This window comes from Castor canadensis, chromosome 1, assembly GCF_047511655.1.
Source record: "Castor canadensis chromosome 1, mCasCan1.hap1v2, whole genome shotgun sequence".
Taxonomy (NCBI): domain Eukaryota; kingdom Metazoa; phylum Chordata; class Mammalia; order Rodentia; family Castoridae; genus Castor; species Castor canadensis.
Genome location: NC_133386.1, coordinates 94,350,651 through 94,370,104, shown reverse-complemented (window position 1 = coordinate 94,370,104; position 19,454 = coordinate 94,350,651). Strand labels below are relative to the sequence as shown.

At 43.6% G+C, this 19,454-nt stretch overlaps 1 protein-coding gene across 3 annotated transcripts in view; it reads right to left on the bottom strand.

Annotated features, from left to right (window-relative positions):
- The window catches only part of B3gat2 (beta-1,3-glucuronyltransferase 2), a 65,280-nt gene extending 46,635 nt beyond the window's left edge, over positions 1-18,645 (bottom strand). The window contains exon 1 of one of the 3 annotated variants that reach the window (XM_074080273.1): positions 17,446-18,645. In XM_074080273.1, the coding sequence (XP_073936374.1) occupies positions 17,446-18,036 (591 nt within the window). In that variant the 5' untranslated portion in view covers positions 18,037-18,645. The remainder of the gene's footprint in view (positions 1-17,445) is intronic. The other 2 variants (XM_074080258.1, XM_020167287.2) reach the window with 2 other exon arrangements.
- Between the last annotated feature and the right edge of the window lie 809 nt (positions 18,646-19,454).

The window sequence follows — 19,454 nt, the reverse complement described above, 5'->3', positions numbered from 1 at the left end:
GATAGGATAGAAGCAGAAGGATGGGAAACAGACAGCAAATGAGTGAGCATAGGAAACTTATTTTGGTTATGCTAATAACAGACAAAGTAGCTTTCAAGACAAAGACGTGACCAGAGATAACGAGGGACGTTTGGCATTTCGTAAAAGCGTCAGTTCATCAAGAAAAGAGGCACATGTACCAAATAACATAGCTTCAAAGCACTTGAAGCAAAAAACTGGATAGCTCTAAGCGGAGAAAGAAGGTTGGGGATATGGTTCACATGATAGAGGGCCTGCCTAGCAAGGCCCTGCCTACTGAGGCCCTGAGTTCAAAACGCAGTACTGCAGACAAAGATAAATAAAAGGAGGAGAGGTCACAGTAACAGTCAGAAACCTTAGTATTCGCTTTGTATTTCATAGAGTAAGCAGAGTAAACACCAGCAGGGATATGGAACACGACAGCACTCAGCCTGATGTGTACCGAACTCTGCCCAACGACTGCAGAGGAAATGTTTTTTGCGTGTACACAGAACGTGTACCTCACATGCTGAGAAAGTAAATCTCAATGCATCTCACTTGGGGGAAACTGGGTTAGAGTTTTAAGCCACATACAAACTATAAATCAAAATCAAAGATTAAAAAATGAAAGTATTCAGAATATACTCGGATTTAGTAAAATTATAGAAAAAATATATGAATAAATTAGAAACTATTTTGAAGTGAACAATATGAAAACATGGCATCAAAATTTGTGAGATGTAGCTGAAGTAGTACTTAAGTGATGTGCTGGGCTTTAAGCATGTATTAGGATAAAAAAAAAGGTAGAAAAACCAAAGATCTAGGTTTTCATCTCAAGAAACTAAAAGAATAAATAGCAAACCAAACTAAAAATAAAAATAAAAGGAAAAAGAAATCAACTGAGTTAGAGACAGACATAGAGAAAAAGCAAAGTGAAGTTATCCTTGTGAGTTTCAGTCCCAGCGTTCCAACGTCAGTTCCCCCACAAGGAGCTGTGTGGCCTCCAGGAGAAAATCTCCCTAGGCCTGTTTTCACAAATGCAAGTGGGTACAACATCACAGCTCCCTCGCAGAGCCATTCTGAAGATGAAGTATTCCTATGGCATAAACAAGTGCCACCTGAGTGTCCCCAGTCATCACTGCCACTAGCATCAGTCACCATCACGTATTGCTCAGGGGAAGATTCTCCATCCTTGTTTTTACACATTGGGACCTGCTACCAGGGCACCAGCGAACCCCTTTTCTTAGATATTTAAGAAAACAAATTTAGAAAAAAACTGCACCAAGTAAATTTTATGGATCCAGGCCTGAAAGAAAAGGTACCCTTCCTTCTGCTTCGGTTAGAAGTTTAATCTTTGACGCATGTTGGGAACATGCAAGGAAAGCCAGCCACTTAGAGTCATGCTCACCAGGAACCACTGTTCTATAAAACACGACTCTTAAAATCCAGCATTACTGAGTGTGCATGCTTGGGAAGTGTGCATACTCTGTGTGCAGCATTTGAAATGTTCACAATGACACTGGGAGACATTTTTCCCAGTTTTCTTTGCTGTACCACATATTCAATCTGTTATAAGCAACATAATCCAGGCCTGGATTTGTTAGTTGTTTTAGTAATATGATGGTATTTTACAGATATGGAACACAGACCAAAACCAACTTATTAAAACCTGCCAAGGAGCACCAAAAACAATGAAGTACTTACAAAGTTAGCCAAGGAGGCAAAAAATTAATACACTAAAAATGACAAAATACTGCGGGAAGAAGTTAAAGACAGTATAAGTAATTGGAATTGACCCCATGGTCACAGATTAGAGGACTTAATATTAAGATGTCAATTCTGTCCAAAGGTTCAATCCATATCAAAATTCCAATGACTGTTCTGCAGACATGGAATAATGCATTCTAATAATAATTCATATGGAATCTTAGGGGACCCTGAATGTCCAAGACAATCTTGAAGAACAAAGTGAGAGGACTCACACTTCCTGATTCCAAACATTACCACAAAGCTACAGGAGTGAAGACAGTGTAGCCTGGCGTGGAGTTAGACATAAGCCAATGGAATGGAACAGAGCTCAGAAATCGACCCTCACAGATGCAGTCAAATGTTTTCTGACAGAGTCAATTATTTTCAGTAAGATCACTCAATGGGTAAAGAGCAATTTTTTTAAAAATGCTGCTGTGAAAAAAAAATGGATATTCCTACATACATAAAAGTGGAGCTGAGCTGGTGCCAGTGGCTTGCATCTATAATCCTAGCTATGTGGGAGGCTGAAGTTGGGAGGTCGGGAGGATGGCAGTTTGGGCAAACAAGTTCTCAAGACCCCATCTCAACCAATAGCTGGGTGTGGTGGTGCATGCATGTTGTTCTTAGTTAATGTGGGATGCTGAGATCCAGAGGACTTTATTTCTCGGCCATTCTGGGCAAAAAAGTTTGAGACCATATGTCACTGGACAAAAGCCAAAACTGGGTGTGGTGGCATGCATCTGTGATCCTAGCTCCAGCAGGAAGCTTACAATAGAAGGATCACAGTTCAGGAAGGCCTGGGCAAAAAGTGAGACCCCATCTCCAAAATAACCAGAGCAAAAACGGCTACCAGTTTGGCTCAAGTAGTAGTATGCCTTCCTTGCAAGCATGAATCCCCAAGTTCAAATCCCAGTACTGCTGCAAAATAAATAAATAAATACAGGAGTGGAACTCTAACCTAACACCTTGTAAGAAAGAGCTAAAACTATACAACTATAGGAAAAAAACGTAGGGCTAAAACCTCATGACGCTGAATTTGGCATGGTTCCTAGATATGATACCAAAAGCACAAAAGAAAAAAACCCTAAATTTCAATTTTAAAAACTTATGCTCATCAAAGGACACTATCAACACAATAAAAAGGCAACCCTCAGAATGGGAGAAAGAGCAACGTTTACAAATCACGTATTTGATTCAGATTAACATCCAGAATATATAAAAGACTCCTCAAACTCAACAACAAATGTGACCCAATTCAAAAATGGGGTCATCTCTCCAAATAGTCAAAACCACACAAAACGATGCTCAACTCCGCTGAGATTTCACCACAGATGAAAGAGATTTCACCTCATGTACCCTGGATGGCTATTATCCAAAAGCCAGCACTGGCCGAAGTGAGGAGAAATGGTTCTCTGTGCTCAGTAAAACACTGTCACTGCAATGGATGACAGCAAGACAGTTCCTCAAAGATTACACAAGGAATTACCACATGACCTAGCAACTCCAAGTCTGTGTTTATATCCAAAATAACTTAAAATAGGGACTTCAGCAAAAACGTGAAGGCAACCCACACATCGGTCAGTAGATGACTAGGTAAACAATGTGTAGTACAGCAACACAGAGGAATGTTTTTCCGCCCCAAAAAAGGAATGAAATTCAGATACATGCTACAATGTGAATGAACCAAGAAGACACTGTGCTAAAGTGAAAGAAGTCAGACACAAAAGGATAAATAAATAGGATTCCCCTTGCATAAAGTACCCAGAAAGTCCAATTCAAAGAGACAGAAAGTATATTAAAGGCTGCCAGGTTAAATGTATAATGGCAAATGTATATCTAAGCATGTTAGAGGTTACCAGAAAAATGAACATATTACCCAAAAGACAAATAAACAAAAAAACAGGAATATTCAATTCTTATTTCTCCCCTCTACCCTCCACATTTAGGGAAAAAAGAAGACACAACAAAAACCAGATAATAAGCACGTGCTGTGAAATGTCACTGGAGTTATAAGACCTGACTAATGAATGTCTGTGTTTTAATCTTATAAGACAATGAGCTGATTTTCAGAGGAACACTATGGTTTACTGTAAAACCACAAATCATTAAATCACTACCCACAGAAAAAAGCATTATTTACCCAACCTCTAAACCTTTATTCATTTATTTATTTATTATTTTGGTGGGACTAGGGTTTGAACAGGTGTGAGCCACAGCTACATGACAATCTTTTTGTTTCTTCAATCCTAAAGCTAGGAGGAAAAGCAAGACCAGAAAAGGTAACGACCACAAAACCTGAGTTATCCGTTATACACTAAGAAACAAAGGCAATAGGCAAATAGCTAAATATATTTTTTAAATGAAGAGGTTAAAAGAAATTTCCATTAAAGGGGAATGCAAATAGTTGACATTTGGGGCACGAGTCCTGGGCCCTAGCTTTGATGGCTTGTGTAACAGAGCTCCTGTGCAAAGTGAGACTGCAGCTGCCGGGACAGCAATGACTTCTTGGGAGTCTCAAGTCTTCTTGCAGTGTGAACAGATGTAGCTAAGGAACTTTCAAAGTCACTGAAATATCCCCAAACTGTCATCTGACCTTTAAAAATGACACTGGCATTTCCATCTTGCAATGCTATGTTTACTTAGACCATGAACACCAGGCCCACATATGGACCTGACTTAAGTTCTCTCTCCATAAGCCCACAGAGAGCACCTTAGGGTCACTGAGACAGTCAGGATTGGGGCAGCTCCAGTAACTAGGTGGCTTTGTGACATCTTGCCTGCTGGAGCCTCCCCACAGCAACCATGACCACTGACTTCTGAGAGATGGCCATGTGGACAGCGAGATTACCCTGCTACCCATTACACGTCACCGTCCACTCTCACAACAGCCCTACACGTTTCTATCAGCCAGGAGGAAGCTAATATTTGGGCTTTTCCTCATCTGGAAAACAGACATTGTTGTTTCTGCCTCAGAGACAGCAGGAAAATGAACCAGCAGCACACACTGATGACCAGGGAAGTCCTAGTACACGGTAAAAGAATAGTAAATAAATAAATAAGTTAGTTCCCCTGAGGTCAGGGGCTGGAGCCACATCGTCCAGTTCTTCGTGTGGTGACTTTCTACAAACACATCAGTTTTCAGTGTAGGGGTGCAGTCCCTGAATGTAGCAGGAAGCTTGGGGGGCATAAATGCCTGCGTGCTTTCCTAAAGCTGACCTGCCTGGACTGGGGAGGCTGTGCCCTCTGGAGTCCCCCTCCCAATCACCCTTCCCCCATGTTATGGGGGGAAGGACCCCCATGTGTCACCCTCTTGGATAGCATTACATGCACTGCCTCCTGTGCTAGAAACTTCAGGGCTCCAGACCAAAGGACTTAGATATACTGCAGTCTTTGTAAGAAAGTCAATGTCACCAATGAATGGTAATAAATCCTTTCGGGAAACAAGAGGTTTCTAATTATTTGTGATCAACACAACCCAAGGGCCCTAATGTCATCAATAGATCATTCCTGAGAGATCGCCATGTAACTTCTGGCTTAGAGCCTGAGAGTTCAAAAGCTGAGCAGCAAGTTTTCCCATGGAACTCCTTCCTGTAAACGAAGAGTACAACTTATACTAAACCCTCTCTCTTTCTAGCAATCTGTAACATTCATCAATGAATACAGAATACATAAATCAACAACCAGAAAATGTTCTGTCTATTTTACTAAGAAGCCAGTTTCCAATAAAGGTAGCTTTTATGCTTCACAGTTAATACCCAACTCTGTAACACTTAATGCTGTTTCGATTAATTATTTACCATTACTAATTATAATAAGTCAATCCTAAAGAGACTTTAAGACAGAGGCTGGCAGCCACAGGCAGGACTTGGAAAACTTTTAAATTCTATATACATATTGCCACTGCTCACATGAGTGATGGGAAGATCAATAAATGACTGAATCTCTATTATGCTAGGATAAAATTCTATGGGGGAAAACTGATAAAGAAAAGAACACCATAAAATTTCCAGATTTGGGGCTGGGGATGTAGCTCAGTGGCCTAGCATGCACAAAGCTCCAGTTGCAATCCCCAACACTGAAAAAATTCCAAGTTTTTTTAAAAATATGCTTATTGAGTGAATAATTTTTGAGTATTACACTGTTATAGTATGTATAGACTTTTCTGGATATATGTAAGCTTCATTTACAAATGTCAATATTTAGATTACACTAGAAAAGACATGCTTTACAACTATTTTCAATGATTTTTACAATTTAGATGTAAATTGGAAAATATCCCAGAGGGTGTGCAATTTGATAAAATTCTGCCAGGAGTTATATAAACAGACCCACTGCATCAGAGCCCTGGTTAGGCCACTTAGCTGTCATGAGGGACACAGAGTGTTCAGAGAGAGCACTGGCTATACCTCCAGGTAAGACGGCAAGCAGACCCATGGGTGGGCTCCTGCTGCCACAGCTTCCTCATGGTGGCAGGAGACAAGCTTTAACGTGCATTTGTGTATGAAGCTGTAAGCAATGTTTTTAAAAGGAGAAGCAGGCATCTTAGAGCTCCCCAGTGAGCTCCTGTCTGCCAAAGGCCAGCGAAAGGCTAGGTCCCATGTGTCCCACCCAAGGCTAGGGTTGGTTTAAGTTCAAAATAAAGCTGCCCAAAAGGATTCCTTCTATCTCCTCCAATAAGTGCTGGAAAGAGGAACACCCCTAACCTTCCCATCCCAGAAAATGACCAACACACCAAACAATGGCTTCTAACCAGCAATCTTAAAAATCTAGTTATTTGTTAGTTCAAGAAGAATTAATTTAGAAGGTGACACACATGTACAGGAAAGCAATGCGAGTCAACTCCCTGTATACCTATCCTTATCTCAACTAGCAAAATCCCTTGGTCCTTCTTATTATTGTTTATATTCTCTCTTCAACAAAATCAGAGATAAGGGCAAAATAGTTTCTGCCTGGTAGCAAGGGGGTAGAGGGGGAAAGGAAAAGGGTGAGGGGAAAGGGAGGGTGCAGGGGAAGGGGGGAGAAATGACCCAAACATTGCATGCACATATGAATAAAAGAAAAAAAATCTAGCTATTCTATTCCTCCCTATTAGGCTGCCCTCTCTGGAACCTACTATCCTTTTTATTACTCTATTACTAATCAAAGTAAGTATGCTGTACGGCCAAGCTAGGTGCTGGGACTATCCAATAACTAAAAACCACACCCAGGACCTACAGCAAGTAAAGCATCCTAATTACACACACGCCAACTTCCTGGCTTTCACAGAGCCTCAGACCTCATAACCAACAGAGAAACACCCTTCACCAACTCTCAGCCCAAAAATGTCCCTTTTACTCTCACAGCTCACTTTCTCCCAGAATCCTTTGCACACAAGCTCCATTTAACTCTTGTCCCTCTAATCACTCTGGTAATACCCAACGGTATAATTAAGATACCAGGTGATGCAGTGCGACTGGGGTACGGACTAATTTGGGAAAGTCATGTACACCTGTCTCCTCCTCTCCAGGCCCCCAAACACAGCCCACATGTCAGGAGCACAGTGTGTAGAGGCATGTATCCAACTGAGACTGGTACGCCCTTAACTGGGCGGTCACCCACAGGGCAGAGAACAAGGAAAGAGAACTTGTTCTTCCTATCACTCATACAATTTAAATTTTTTTTTACAAATCCCATGCCTGTCTGCCTCTGTCTTTAAAACTCTTCAGGATTGACTTTGCCTTACAACTAGTAATGATAAATAATTAATCAAAGCAGCATTAAGTGTTATAGAGTTGGGTATTAACTATTAAACACAAAAGGTACCTTTTTTGGAAAGTGGTTTCTTGGTAACGTGGATGGAACATTTTTTGGATGCTGATTATATATAACTTGCCTATAGTCAAAGCCATCACAGAAGTGGGCAGCCCTCCCCAACAGAAAGCAGCTGCTAGGTGGGAAGCTGGACTTGAACTAGAGCCCAGTGCTCCACTGGTACACAGTGACCTTGACATACCTCCCCCCCCTTCAGGACCATTAATAGGGGTGCCATGTAGTCCTTTTAGTGTGAAAAGCTCTTAGAGTTATAATAGGGGTCACATTTATCTTTAAGTCATTATTTAATGGGCTCAGTATAATCTTGAGACAGCACAGACTTCAAAAACTCTCATTTGAATGACATCCTCTGTGCAGGATGTTCTGGGATCTACTTTCTTCTATAATCAATTCCTTCTACTTCTAGGTATCTTATACAGCAAGCCCTCTTTATTCACGTATTTATTAACCACACAGTTTTGACAAAGCAAGGTCAAAAATTTTTCTAAATTCAAAAGCCCCAATTTTTCATGCCTATGGTTGCACTGTGCAGCTCAGATGTGGACAAGCTCTCAGTCCCTCCTGTGTCATCCTCATTGTGTTGAGATCACTGATCTGCTGAGGGTGTCCCTGCTCTTCATTTTGTGAAAGTCTGACTCCCCAAAAGCCAGGTAAAAGCTAATGTGCTTAACTGAAGTGATCAAGTGAAAATCTGATCTTTAGCAGAAGCTGGGCAGAATTACGAGAAAAATGAGTCCAGCACCCGCAGTACAGCTCTGAGCTCAGAGCATTGAACACAAATGGGTTTTCTTCCACAGTGGTCTCCTTAGAACCATATACCTGTGGATACCAAGGCTGTGCTGTAACTCATTCAACAAATACTGAATGAGCATTTACTACAAGCCAGGTAATACTCTGGTCACTAGAGGTACAGTAGTAACCCTGACCCTTGTATCTCAATGGGAGAAATGGCTGGATACATACACTATATTACTTAAGGTAATGTTAGATTCTATAAAGAATCCACTGAAGTCTGCATTAGTACTTCTTTGGTATAACTACATGTACAAATATTTGTCTATAAGCTGGGTGTGGTGGTGCACATCTATAATCCCAGTAAGCAGTGGCAGGAGGATTGTGAGTTCAAGACCAGCCTGAGCAGCACCTTGTGAACCCCATATTAACAACAAAATACCTGTCTATAGTTTTTCTGTCAGTCTACTCCCATCTCATCCATTTCTGATGAAAAAGTTAAAGGTGAAAGATTTGCCTAATGGGCATTCTGAAAACAAGATGCAAAATACAAATAAAAAGGCAAGTGTATCCTTCACTGCTAAGGACATTTTCAGAATCACAGATGCACAGAAGGATGTGACTATATCCAGGAAGAAGATATTATTTAAATGCTATGTCCAAATACTAAGAAACTGAAGACTCCTTTTCTTTAGGGGCACTAAGGCTTGCCCCAAAGAAAAGAATCTCACTCTGACATGCAGGGATTGGAAAAGGGGCTGCCCACTTCTCCACCACAACCTCTCATCATCCCACCTTCTGGCCATCAGGAGCGCCTTTGAGGACTGACTATTCTAAAACCTGTTTTCTCACTTTTCAAATATGGCTCCCTCTCCCTGTCCCATCACCCACTAGGTCCCCTCATCCTTTACTTCTTAGCTCATGTGTCACTTCCTCAGCTACTCCTACCACCAACTGCATTCCCACAATGCATACTGAACGTAGCAGGTGACTTTAGTCCAGACAAAAGAGGGGGATGCCCTCTGTTTATAGCCATAGTACTGCTTGCTTTAATAGAGCATACAGTAAGGTGCTCATCTAATATCTGTCACATAGTAAAGAAGATTGATTTCTTATATTCAAATATCCTCTGAGTATGACGCCATCTAAGCTCAGGTAGTTGGAAAGGCTCTTGCAGGTGACATGCTATTACTGAGAAGGTGTAATTTTCTCAGCTAAAACTCGGTTAATGAGGACTGGTCAGCATCTAGCATACTCAGCTTTCATTAAAGAAGAAGGAACCATTTCTAAATACAGCCACACACCACAAACATCGTTTCCATCAACAACAAATCCCCTATGTGATGGTCCCATAAGATCATAATGGAGTTTAAAAATTCCTTTGGCCTAGTGAGGTCCATCTGAATGTGCTGGCACGTGCCATCTCTCGTGTGTCTGTGGTGACACTGGTGTAAACAAACCCACCATGCTGCCAGTCATAGGAACGTCAGCCCATGCAATTCTGTAGAGCATATGACACTTGACAAGGACAGCAAACAACTGTTACTGGTTTATATGCTTACTACACTTTTGTTATTTTAAAAGCTTATTATAAGCTTTTTGCCATGCTGTGCCAGCAGCCATCTCATACAGCTTCTGCTTACCAACTCTCGTTCCTGCATGCAGGCCGCACTGAGTGATTGGCTGTTCCATCTACACTGTGTAAATATATTGTAGAAAGTGCACATGGGTCCAGACTTTTGAATACTGCAGTTGTCACCGTTCATCCTCCTGGTGAAGAGGCACATGATAAGCCTGCAGTCAAGCTGCAGGGACAATGGTCTTCAATTCAATATGGACACATGTACCATTTAAACTTCTACCAATACAGGAGACTGATTAAAACAAGAAACTACCGAGTTTTGACTTATTTTGGGAAAAGGACCAGATGATCTGGCATTTCACAGGGAATGTGATCACCCCCTCAGCAGAGCCATCTCCAAGGGTTTATTTATTTTATTTTTTTAAGCACAGAAGACTCAACCAATGATTTGTTCATTTTGGTTTTAATTCAGGACAATTCCCAGTCCCAGAAGAAATCAGATGAGAAAATCAACAAACCCCACTTCCTACCAAGGAGCAGGCAGTGAGGTGCATCTGGCAGAGCAAGCCACCAGCAGCCAATAAAAGGAGCATATTAGTGTGGGAGCCGTGGTTTCCCATAGCCACGTCTGTCCATGACCTCAAAGGGAGGGACTGCCTCAGCTTAGCCTGCAGCTGTCTCCACCTACCATAGCATCACCTCAAACTGGCTCAGACCCCAGTTCCTCCTCTCTGTCCCAACAGTCAGCCAGGGAGCCTCTGGAAACAATTCAATATATTCCCACCCTCCATTCTACCCTGAAAGTCACTCCTCCATTCAATTCTGTCTGCCCTGACAAGATAGATACTGGGTAGACAGAGCTGCTGGTATAGACACACCCACTGAAGAAAAAATTATTTTAATGTCTATTTTCTTGCAAGTCTTACCTGTTCATAAGAACACAGTTTAAAATTTTAGGACTACGGTTTATCCACTAAATTGGCAACTTTCACCAGGCTTGAAAAAAATAATGTAAAATATCAAATGGTCTATAAGTTAGAGACAGTGAGGGAGGAGATAAAGTTTTCATAAACAAAATGATAGAAGGAGAAAGAAAAGGTAGGGATGGGATCAGGAAGATCTTGGTTCATCAAAAGAAATGGTCTCTAAACTGAAGAGAACACCCACAGAGTAGGAGAAAATATTTGCCAACTATACATCAGACAAAGGACTGATAACCAGAATATATAGGGAACTTAAAAAACTAAATTCTCCCAAAACTAATGAACCAATAAAGAAATGGGCAAGTGAACTAAACAGAACTTTCTCAAAAGAAGAAATTCAAATGGCCAGAAAACACATGAAAAAATGCTCACCATCTCTAGCAATAAAGGAAATGCAAATTAAAACCACGCTGATTCCACCTCACCCCTGTTAGAATAGCCATCATCAGCAACACCACCAACAACAGGTGTTGGCGAGGATGCGGGGGAAAAAGGAACCCTCTTACACTGTTGGTGGGAATGTAGACTAGTACAACCACTCTGGAAAAAAATTTGGAGGCTACTTAAAAAGTTAGACGTGGATCTACCATTTGATCCAGTAATACCACTCTTGGGGATATACCCAAAAGACTGTGACACAGGTTACTCCAGAGACACCTGCACACCCATGTTTATTGCGGCACTATTCACAATAGCCAAGTTATGGAAACAGCCAAGATGCCCCAGCACTGACGAATGGATTAAGAAAATGTGGTATCTATACACAATGGAATTTTATGCAGCCATGAAGAAGAACGAAATGTTATCATTCGCTGGTAAATGGATGGAATTGGAGAACATCATTCTGAGTGAGGGTAGCCTGGCCCAAAAGACCAAAAATCGTATGTTCTCCCTCATATGTGGACATTAGATCAAGGGCAAACAAACACAACAAGGGGATTGGACTATGAGCACATGATAAAAGCGAGAGCACACAAGTAAGGGGTGAGGATAGGTAAGACACCTAAAAAACTAGCTAGCATTTGTTGCCCTTAACACAGAGAAACTAAAGCAGATACCTTAAAAGCAACTGAGGCCAATAGGAAAAGGGGAACAGGTACTAGAGAAAAGGTTAGATCAAAAAGAATTAACCTAGAAGGTAACACCCACGCACAAAAAATCAATGTGAGTCAATGCCCTGTATAGCTATCCTTATCTCAACCAGCAAAAACCCTTGTTCCTTCCTATTATTGCTCTCTTCATCACAAAAATACATGTGAGAATAACAAATGTTAACTGGCTTGTTACAGTCATCCCACAAGGTATACACATATCAAATCATGCTGCATACCATAAATGTATAAAACTTCTGTCTATTTAAAATAGTTAACAGTGAAGAAAAGGAAGAGGAAGAAGAGAAGAAGAAAGGGGCTGAGGGTATAGCTCAGTAGTAAAGCAATTACCTAGCATTCATGAGGCCTGGGATTCAATTCCCAGCACCAAAATCAAACAAACAAACAAACAAATCAGGCAAGACCCTATCTGAAAAATAACTAAAACAAAAAGTGGCTCAAGTGGTAAAGAACCTGCCTAGCAAACTTGAAGATGAGTTGAAAACACAGTAGCACCAAAAAGGGGCGGGAGGGGGGGTTACTAATCTTATGATTAGTAGTAAACATGACACCACAGTCAGCTTGCACTTGTTTAAATTCCTTCACTCACCAAAGGACCGTGCTCAGACCTCAGTAAGAGTATTGGGAAGGCACTGGGGGCAGACAGTACTCATACCTATCTCAGTAGGTAAGGTGAGCTGAAGGGGATGTAAGCAAAACCCTAAGGGTGAATTCTCACCCACAGAAAGTACTCAATTGATGTCAACTATATTTTATTTTGCTGGTGTCTGTGTATAGGGTAGTTTTTTACAATTATTTAAAGTTGTACACAAAAAATTACCAGGCATGAATAAAAGAATGAATTACTTTAGTTTTATTTCTGTAAATTGGAAATGTAACCATCCTCCCTACTTACCTGTGGACTGTCAGAACATGTTTGGGGGGAAGAATTTGAGAATCATGCAAGATGTAAAATTTTATCCTTCAATAGTGCTGTGAATCAAACATACAAGAATGTGCTATCTTAACCAACTGAGCAAATATTCCAAAAGGTCTGAGTAGTTCTATCTGAACATTTTTCAATTCTGTGAACACACACACACACACACACACACACACACACGAATACCTGAATACTACCTGGAATAGCTAATAAATAAGACCATAGACTTTGGTTCTTCTATTTTGCTTTTTGCAGCCTGCCTTAAAAGCAATTACTATTCCATGACTGTTCACACAAGAAAAAATTTACCAGCTCGTAATTTAGAGGCAAGTGGAGTAGACAGAAGAAAATGGAGTCACCCACTATAGTTTCCAGGAAGAAAAAGCCAGCCTAAATACTTAAAAGACAACATTCATTGCATCGAGCAATAATCTGGACATGTCTTCATGCTTATTCATGAGAGAATGGTCATTGAAAAGGAAGGTGATGGAAGAGGACTGATAGAAAAAGACAATAGAGAGAGGCTGATCGGGGAATGTCTTTTAGACAGAAATTGTTATTTCTGGCCCATTAAAATACCAAAATCCAAATGAAAACCATTAAAAATAAGCCATGATTCAAAGTAATATACACGCAGAGAGAGTAAAGAAAATCTATAGATCTAACATTTATAGCCTAAGAAAACTGGCTGTACTTTTCTATATACTTTTTAATAAAACTCTCACATTTTGCCAGATCTATGGCATGACTATCAATATGCTTTCAAAGGAGAAGAAAGAAAATAAAGGGGAACATTTCAGGTGGTCTTTTTAGGCTACATCTAAGAGACTAGTCTGGGTTTCTTTAAGAAGGTAGTCACCCTAAGTGAAGTAACGGGACCAGGGGTAAAAGCAAAGCAAATCAGGATCCACACAGAGTTTCTATTTAGGGGAGAAAGTGCCAAGCACTGTAAACTCAAATGTCCTGTGGATTATGGTGCCAGTGAGCAGCATGAATAAGAGGAAGCACACACATTCTTCAGAAAAGAACCAAGACAAAATGAAGTCTCAACTGCTTCATCTGCCTAGCACACACAGCTTAACAGTGCCCAAAACAAAATTCAGATGTGGGACCTCTTTATGCTAGCTCACTGCCTTCCAGAAACATCTTCAAGAAGCAGCCTCATTAAGTAATTCTTTTCAGGGGATCTGAAAAGTCTGAGTTGGCTTGTCTTCCAGTCTATCTCATAAAGGTTGATTTTCTTTTCTTTTTTTTTTTTTTTTAGTGTGTTTTGCTTCTTGCTTGGAAAGTGCTCTTTTTAACCTTTCAATTGACTTCCAAAGGTGAAACCAACTTCACCTGAAAAACATCCAGTCTGAACTTAGGTTAGCTTTGAAAGTTTTCTAGGGAAGAAAAAAAATCTGATCAACAGTGGCTTTGAAAATATGATATAAAGTCACATTTAACTGTAGTTGTAGCTTTTATAAAAGCAGCTTAAATCCTTTGCAAATAAGCTTTTCCAGAGAGCTAGATCAATAGGAAGCCTGGGCAGGCAGGATTACCAGTGATCCAGGGTGCAAACCCTATCAATGCCACAGAAATAACCGGAGTAGCTCTCAGATGCTTGAAACCTGAAAAAAAAAAAAAAAAAACCTATTACCTTCTTGTCACGGTGGACAGTTTTGGTGGCTAGGACTCACAACCAACTTAATTTGCAAATGAAATTGGTAGTTCACACAGGGCTGTTCAGTGAAAATATTTCTTTCCTGGCAGCACAACTCAGTTGAAAAGGGAAGCTGAAAATTAGCTGTATGGAGGAAAAAAGCCTTATTCCAGTTACCAGGGAGGAATAATTGAACACAGATTGCCTGTTGCGTCTTTAATTTAATTTGGAGACCTTTCATCCTTTCCTTTCCTTCATTTGCAGCCAATACTCAGTGAGCTAATTTGTACCTGGTTCATTTCCTCCTTTTATCTTATCTACTTTAACGTCAACCATGGAAATTAGAAGCACTAGAATAAAAGATGAAGACTGACTTGGGACATTTTTTCCTCAAGTACTGTGAATTACTTAAAAACTAATTTGTGTGTGCGCACGTCATGCAGGACAGAGACATACGCCTAAGCCCTGTAGTATCTGTGATCAGAATCTTCTCCTTCCCCCAAGACGCTGCTGCTTTCAAGTGTTTTACTGGATCCTATCTTTTAGTCCACATAGAATCATTAATTCCAGTATGGTGTGTGGCAGACCAGCCTATTAAGGAAACTAAGGTTTAAAGGAAAAATGAACTTCAAATTCTGGAAAATGCACAGACTAAGAATGCATAAACTCCACTAATCAAGTTCAATGCTGCTTGCCACGCAAGGACAAAAAGTTGTAACAAGAAAAACTAAATGTAAAACATTCATGACAAACAAAGGCCTAATGTGTGCAAAAACATTATGGCTGGGGGGGAAGAGAACTGTGGGCAGTGGTGGAGAAACATATTCGTCATGAAATTAAAGTTAAGGAGATGGAGAACGTACATTCTAAATGTGTATATTATACTTAAACTTTGTTCAGCAAAGTAAACAATAAATCTGTTGTGACATTTGTATAGTTAGCACCTCCCCATAAAAAGTAGCACAAAATATTTATTTTGATTATTTCATTACTTCCAACTATGCAAAATTTTAGTGTCTTAAAAATCATGCATAACTTTTCTTTATAATTTCCTCTTTGTCAATACTGTTTTTTTCTTCCTATCCTCTCCTCTTCTTTTTATCTTCACCTGATCTCTCTCCACTGACCAATGGGGAGAAAAAAAAAAAACTACTGATTTTTCTCCTGCTTCTTAATAACCTCCCCAACAAGCCCTCCTTTCAGCTCGGGAAGCATCAAAGGAAGACTGTATTCTGAATGTTTCACTGTGGCATGTGCCAGCTTCACTCTTCCCCACCTCACCCCAACAGGCAAAAAACGCTGGGAAGATGATATTTTTCTCAATCTAGCCCCATCAAATGTTAATTAACAGGGATGTGTATTATTTTACTTAAACAAAGAACACACATTTTTACAGATAAGGCAACTTCCAAGTTGGACAAGGAGGAAAAAAAAGACTTGTTTTTAAAATTCTGAGCATTGAAATGGTTTGCTTCAGAATATGTAAAGCCACTTCTTTCAGGGAAAAGAGCATTGAAACAGGCCAACTTTAAAATAAAAGCCCGACTTTAAAACAATCAGATAATAACTGTAATCATGGTTATAATAAAGACTGTACTAACTCTACCAAGCTTATTTCTCTGAAGAAACATGGACAGGAAGCCCCATGCAGTGAGAGGATGAAAAAAAGAAGAACAATTACTATTCCTCTTATTCAGGAAGGAGAGGATAAACAGAAATGAAGGCAGCAGTTAACTTTAAGAAATGCAGTTTTGAAGACCACACAGACAAAAATTAAACAGGAAGGGGACAGAGAAACTGTACTGAGGTTAAGAAAGCAAACTGTACTGAGATAAGAATGAAAGTGTGGGGGAGAGTAGGGGACACTTAGGATATTGGATTACTAGACAGATTATTTTACAAGTTTAGTGCATAGCTCACACATTCTCAATGTCCAGTTTACTTGGGGAAAGGGGACGATGCAGAGCCTCTAGGAGCAGGATGCCAGGGATTTTCAGGTGGAGGAACTGCAACAGTCCCATAGACAAATCCAGATTTCCTTCAGCTCTAACCCTATGGGGAAGATGAAAACTGGAAAACCCCCACTCGTCTCCTATGCAGACTCCCCACAACCCCACTGCAAAACAGCGGCCTCAAGCGACTCCACAGGTTCTGACCCCATGCTTGCAGGTAGTGTGTGTGGTGGCTTTCCCTGCAACACACATAGCACCTCAGCAGCAGGAGCCACAGGCTGCACACGGGATCTCACAGAGAGCCCCTGAAGCAAGAGGCCAGTACGAGTGCGGCCTGTCTACTTCACCATGCCAGATAGAGGTCTTAGGGAAAGGTCAGGAAAAGGGGTCAGGCAAGCCAGATGATGCCCTGGGCTGCAGAAACACAACCACAGGGAAAAACAATCCCAACGCATCCAGACACGGTTTCTTTGACAAAGAGGTCATTTTCAGGGGCAGAAAAGATCTTTTTTTTTTTCCTGTGGAGTGTGAGAAGTGTTTTCCCTAGCAACCATTTCCATACTAGGAGACTGTACCTCGGCTGACTTTTAGTTACCGACATCACCTTTCTCCCTACACCATTCTGCACCTACACCAAGCCTGCCTCCCATTCTGGGCTCCATCCTCAAGCAGGTCGGGGCCCGGTCCCTGCAAACCACCTGTGCGCTATTTCCTTGGGCCGATCTTGGTCCCAGAAAACCCAGGGCAGACTCCGTCCCCGCATGCCACACCAGTCCTCACCCCCTGTACCACCCCGCACAGCTGCGGACTGCCTGCGAGGAGCGGTTCGGCGCTGAGACCTATGCGCGCCCCGAAGACTGGGAACTCCAAAGTGCAGCCGAAGCGCACAGCGAGCGCGGCCTTAGCCCAGCCGGCCCCGGGCCCCTCCCGCCCTTGACCCCAGGGGGGCGGACCGGCCGCTACCTCCTGAAAGAGCTCCAGGCTGTAGGTGTTGTCATCGTCGGCGAAGAAGAGCACGCCCGGCTGCGCGCGCTGGTGCTGGTGCCGCTGGCGCAGCCAGGCGAGGCCCGCGTTGCGCTGCTCGGTGGCGCGCGGCAGCCCCGGGCGCTTGTAGCGCCGCGGCGTGGGCACGTGCAGGTGCGTGTTGGGCAGCCCGGCCCGCGCCAGGAAGCGGCTCACCAGCTCGCTGCGCGCCACCGCGTCCTCCACCAGGATCCAGTGCAGCTGCGCCACCTGGCGGAACGTGTTGGCCAGGCGGGTCAGCTCGGCTTTCTGCACCGGGCGGCTGTAGGTGGGCGTGATGGCATAGATGGTGGGCAGCGGCGGCTCGGGGTGCGGCCGTGGCCGAGACTCGTTGCGCTTGGCCGCATCGCGCCCCGGGCTGCCCCTTCGGAGCGGGACTCGGGCCCCTCCGCGGCTCACCGCGTAGGGAGAGAAGTACGGGCGCGGGGTGAGAGGGAGCGCAGGCCTGCGCGTGTCCACGTCGAGCATGATGATGACGATTAAGATCCAGGGCAGGAGGATGAAGAAGCGGCTGAACAGCACGGACTTCATGGCGCGCGTTCCCCGGTCTCTCGCACGCCCCACAAGGGGACTAGCCGGGGGAACCCCAGTGCGCAGCTTGGACGGCGGTGGCGCCAGCGATTAGGGAGCTTCGGAGGGCGCGCTTTCCATCGGATCAGGGGCGCTGCGGGGATCAAGAGCCACAGAGCTCGCCACCTGGGCGTGGGGGATCACGCAGGTGCGGGGAAAGCTAAAACTACCAGGGGTGCGGGCTGGCGGGCAGGTGCCGCCCTCCCTCCGGGCGAGTCGGCGGGAAGTGGGACTCGGTCGAGTCGCGCGCTGGTGGCCCCGGAGTTGTGCAGAGTGCGGGGAGGGTGGGGAGCTCCACTGTGCTCTTGCCAAAGACTGGGAGCCTGGGTTCCTCGCCGCTCCCGTCCCGCGACGCTGCGGACCTCCGATTTGCTCCCTGGGACCTCTTCCAAGGCAGGCTTGCCTTCCTCACATTGCTGCCAGGGTGGCGAGGACCCGGGGTACACGGCGGATGTTGTGTCCCCTTAGCAGCTCTGTTCCCGCGCCGCAGCAGAAGCCTGGGCTCCGGTCCCTCGCTCTTTTCTTCTCAGAACCTCGCGCGGCTCCGGCAGCAAGATCCCAAAGCAAGGAAAGAAAGAAAAAGCGAGGGGGCGGGGGCGCTGCAGGCTCCAGCGTCCTCCCGGTCCTGTGGGAAGACAGCAGCGCTGCTACTGGCGGAGAGGGGCTGCGAGCGCCGGGCGGGAGGGGGCCCTGGCTCTCCGCGGGGTCTGCGCGGACCGCCCCGCGCGCCGGCTCGGGAGGCGGCTGCTGCACCGCCGAAGGGGAGCCGGGGAGGGGCCCCGCGGGCTGCACGACCTCGGGGAGGGGATGATGCTCGGTCTCCGATCTCCGCACCCGCTCAGCTTTCTAAAATACTGCAAGGTCTTTGGAGATCAACCAGAAAAACGCATTCACGTGCGGAAAACTCGGGAGACCTAGGGTGGTGGGTGAGAGCAGAGGCCAAGGGACCCATCCCTTCTCTTGGTGTACGGAACAGCGGCAACAAAAAATGCTTTCACTTAAAAAGCAGAAATCGATCGAAGCCTACGCGAGGTGGAGGGGTGCCTCGCTTAGGTGTAGGATATGAGAGGCAGCCCACAAGAATGAAGCAATCTGACCGACCACAGTTCATTTAGAAATTCTGAAAACTCCAGCTGAGTATGTTTAACTTCTTTTTCTTCAGCAATTTGAAGCCACAGCCCCATCCCAGTTTGCTGTCACTAGAATTATGACATTTGTCACACCCATTTTCCTCCCACCACCAACACGATTCTTTTAAGAAGGCCTGAGAATCCCCTTCACTTTCTGGATGAGGACGCTGAGGGTCGGGGCTTAAAGGGATTTGTTTCTCCGCGGTCAGTGACAAGTGGCAAAGTGGAAAGAGGTCCCTGAGTACATAA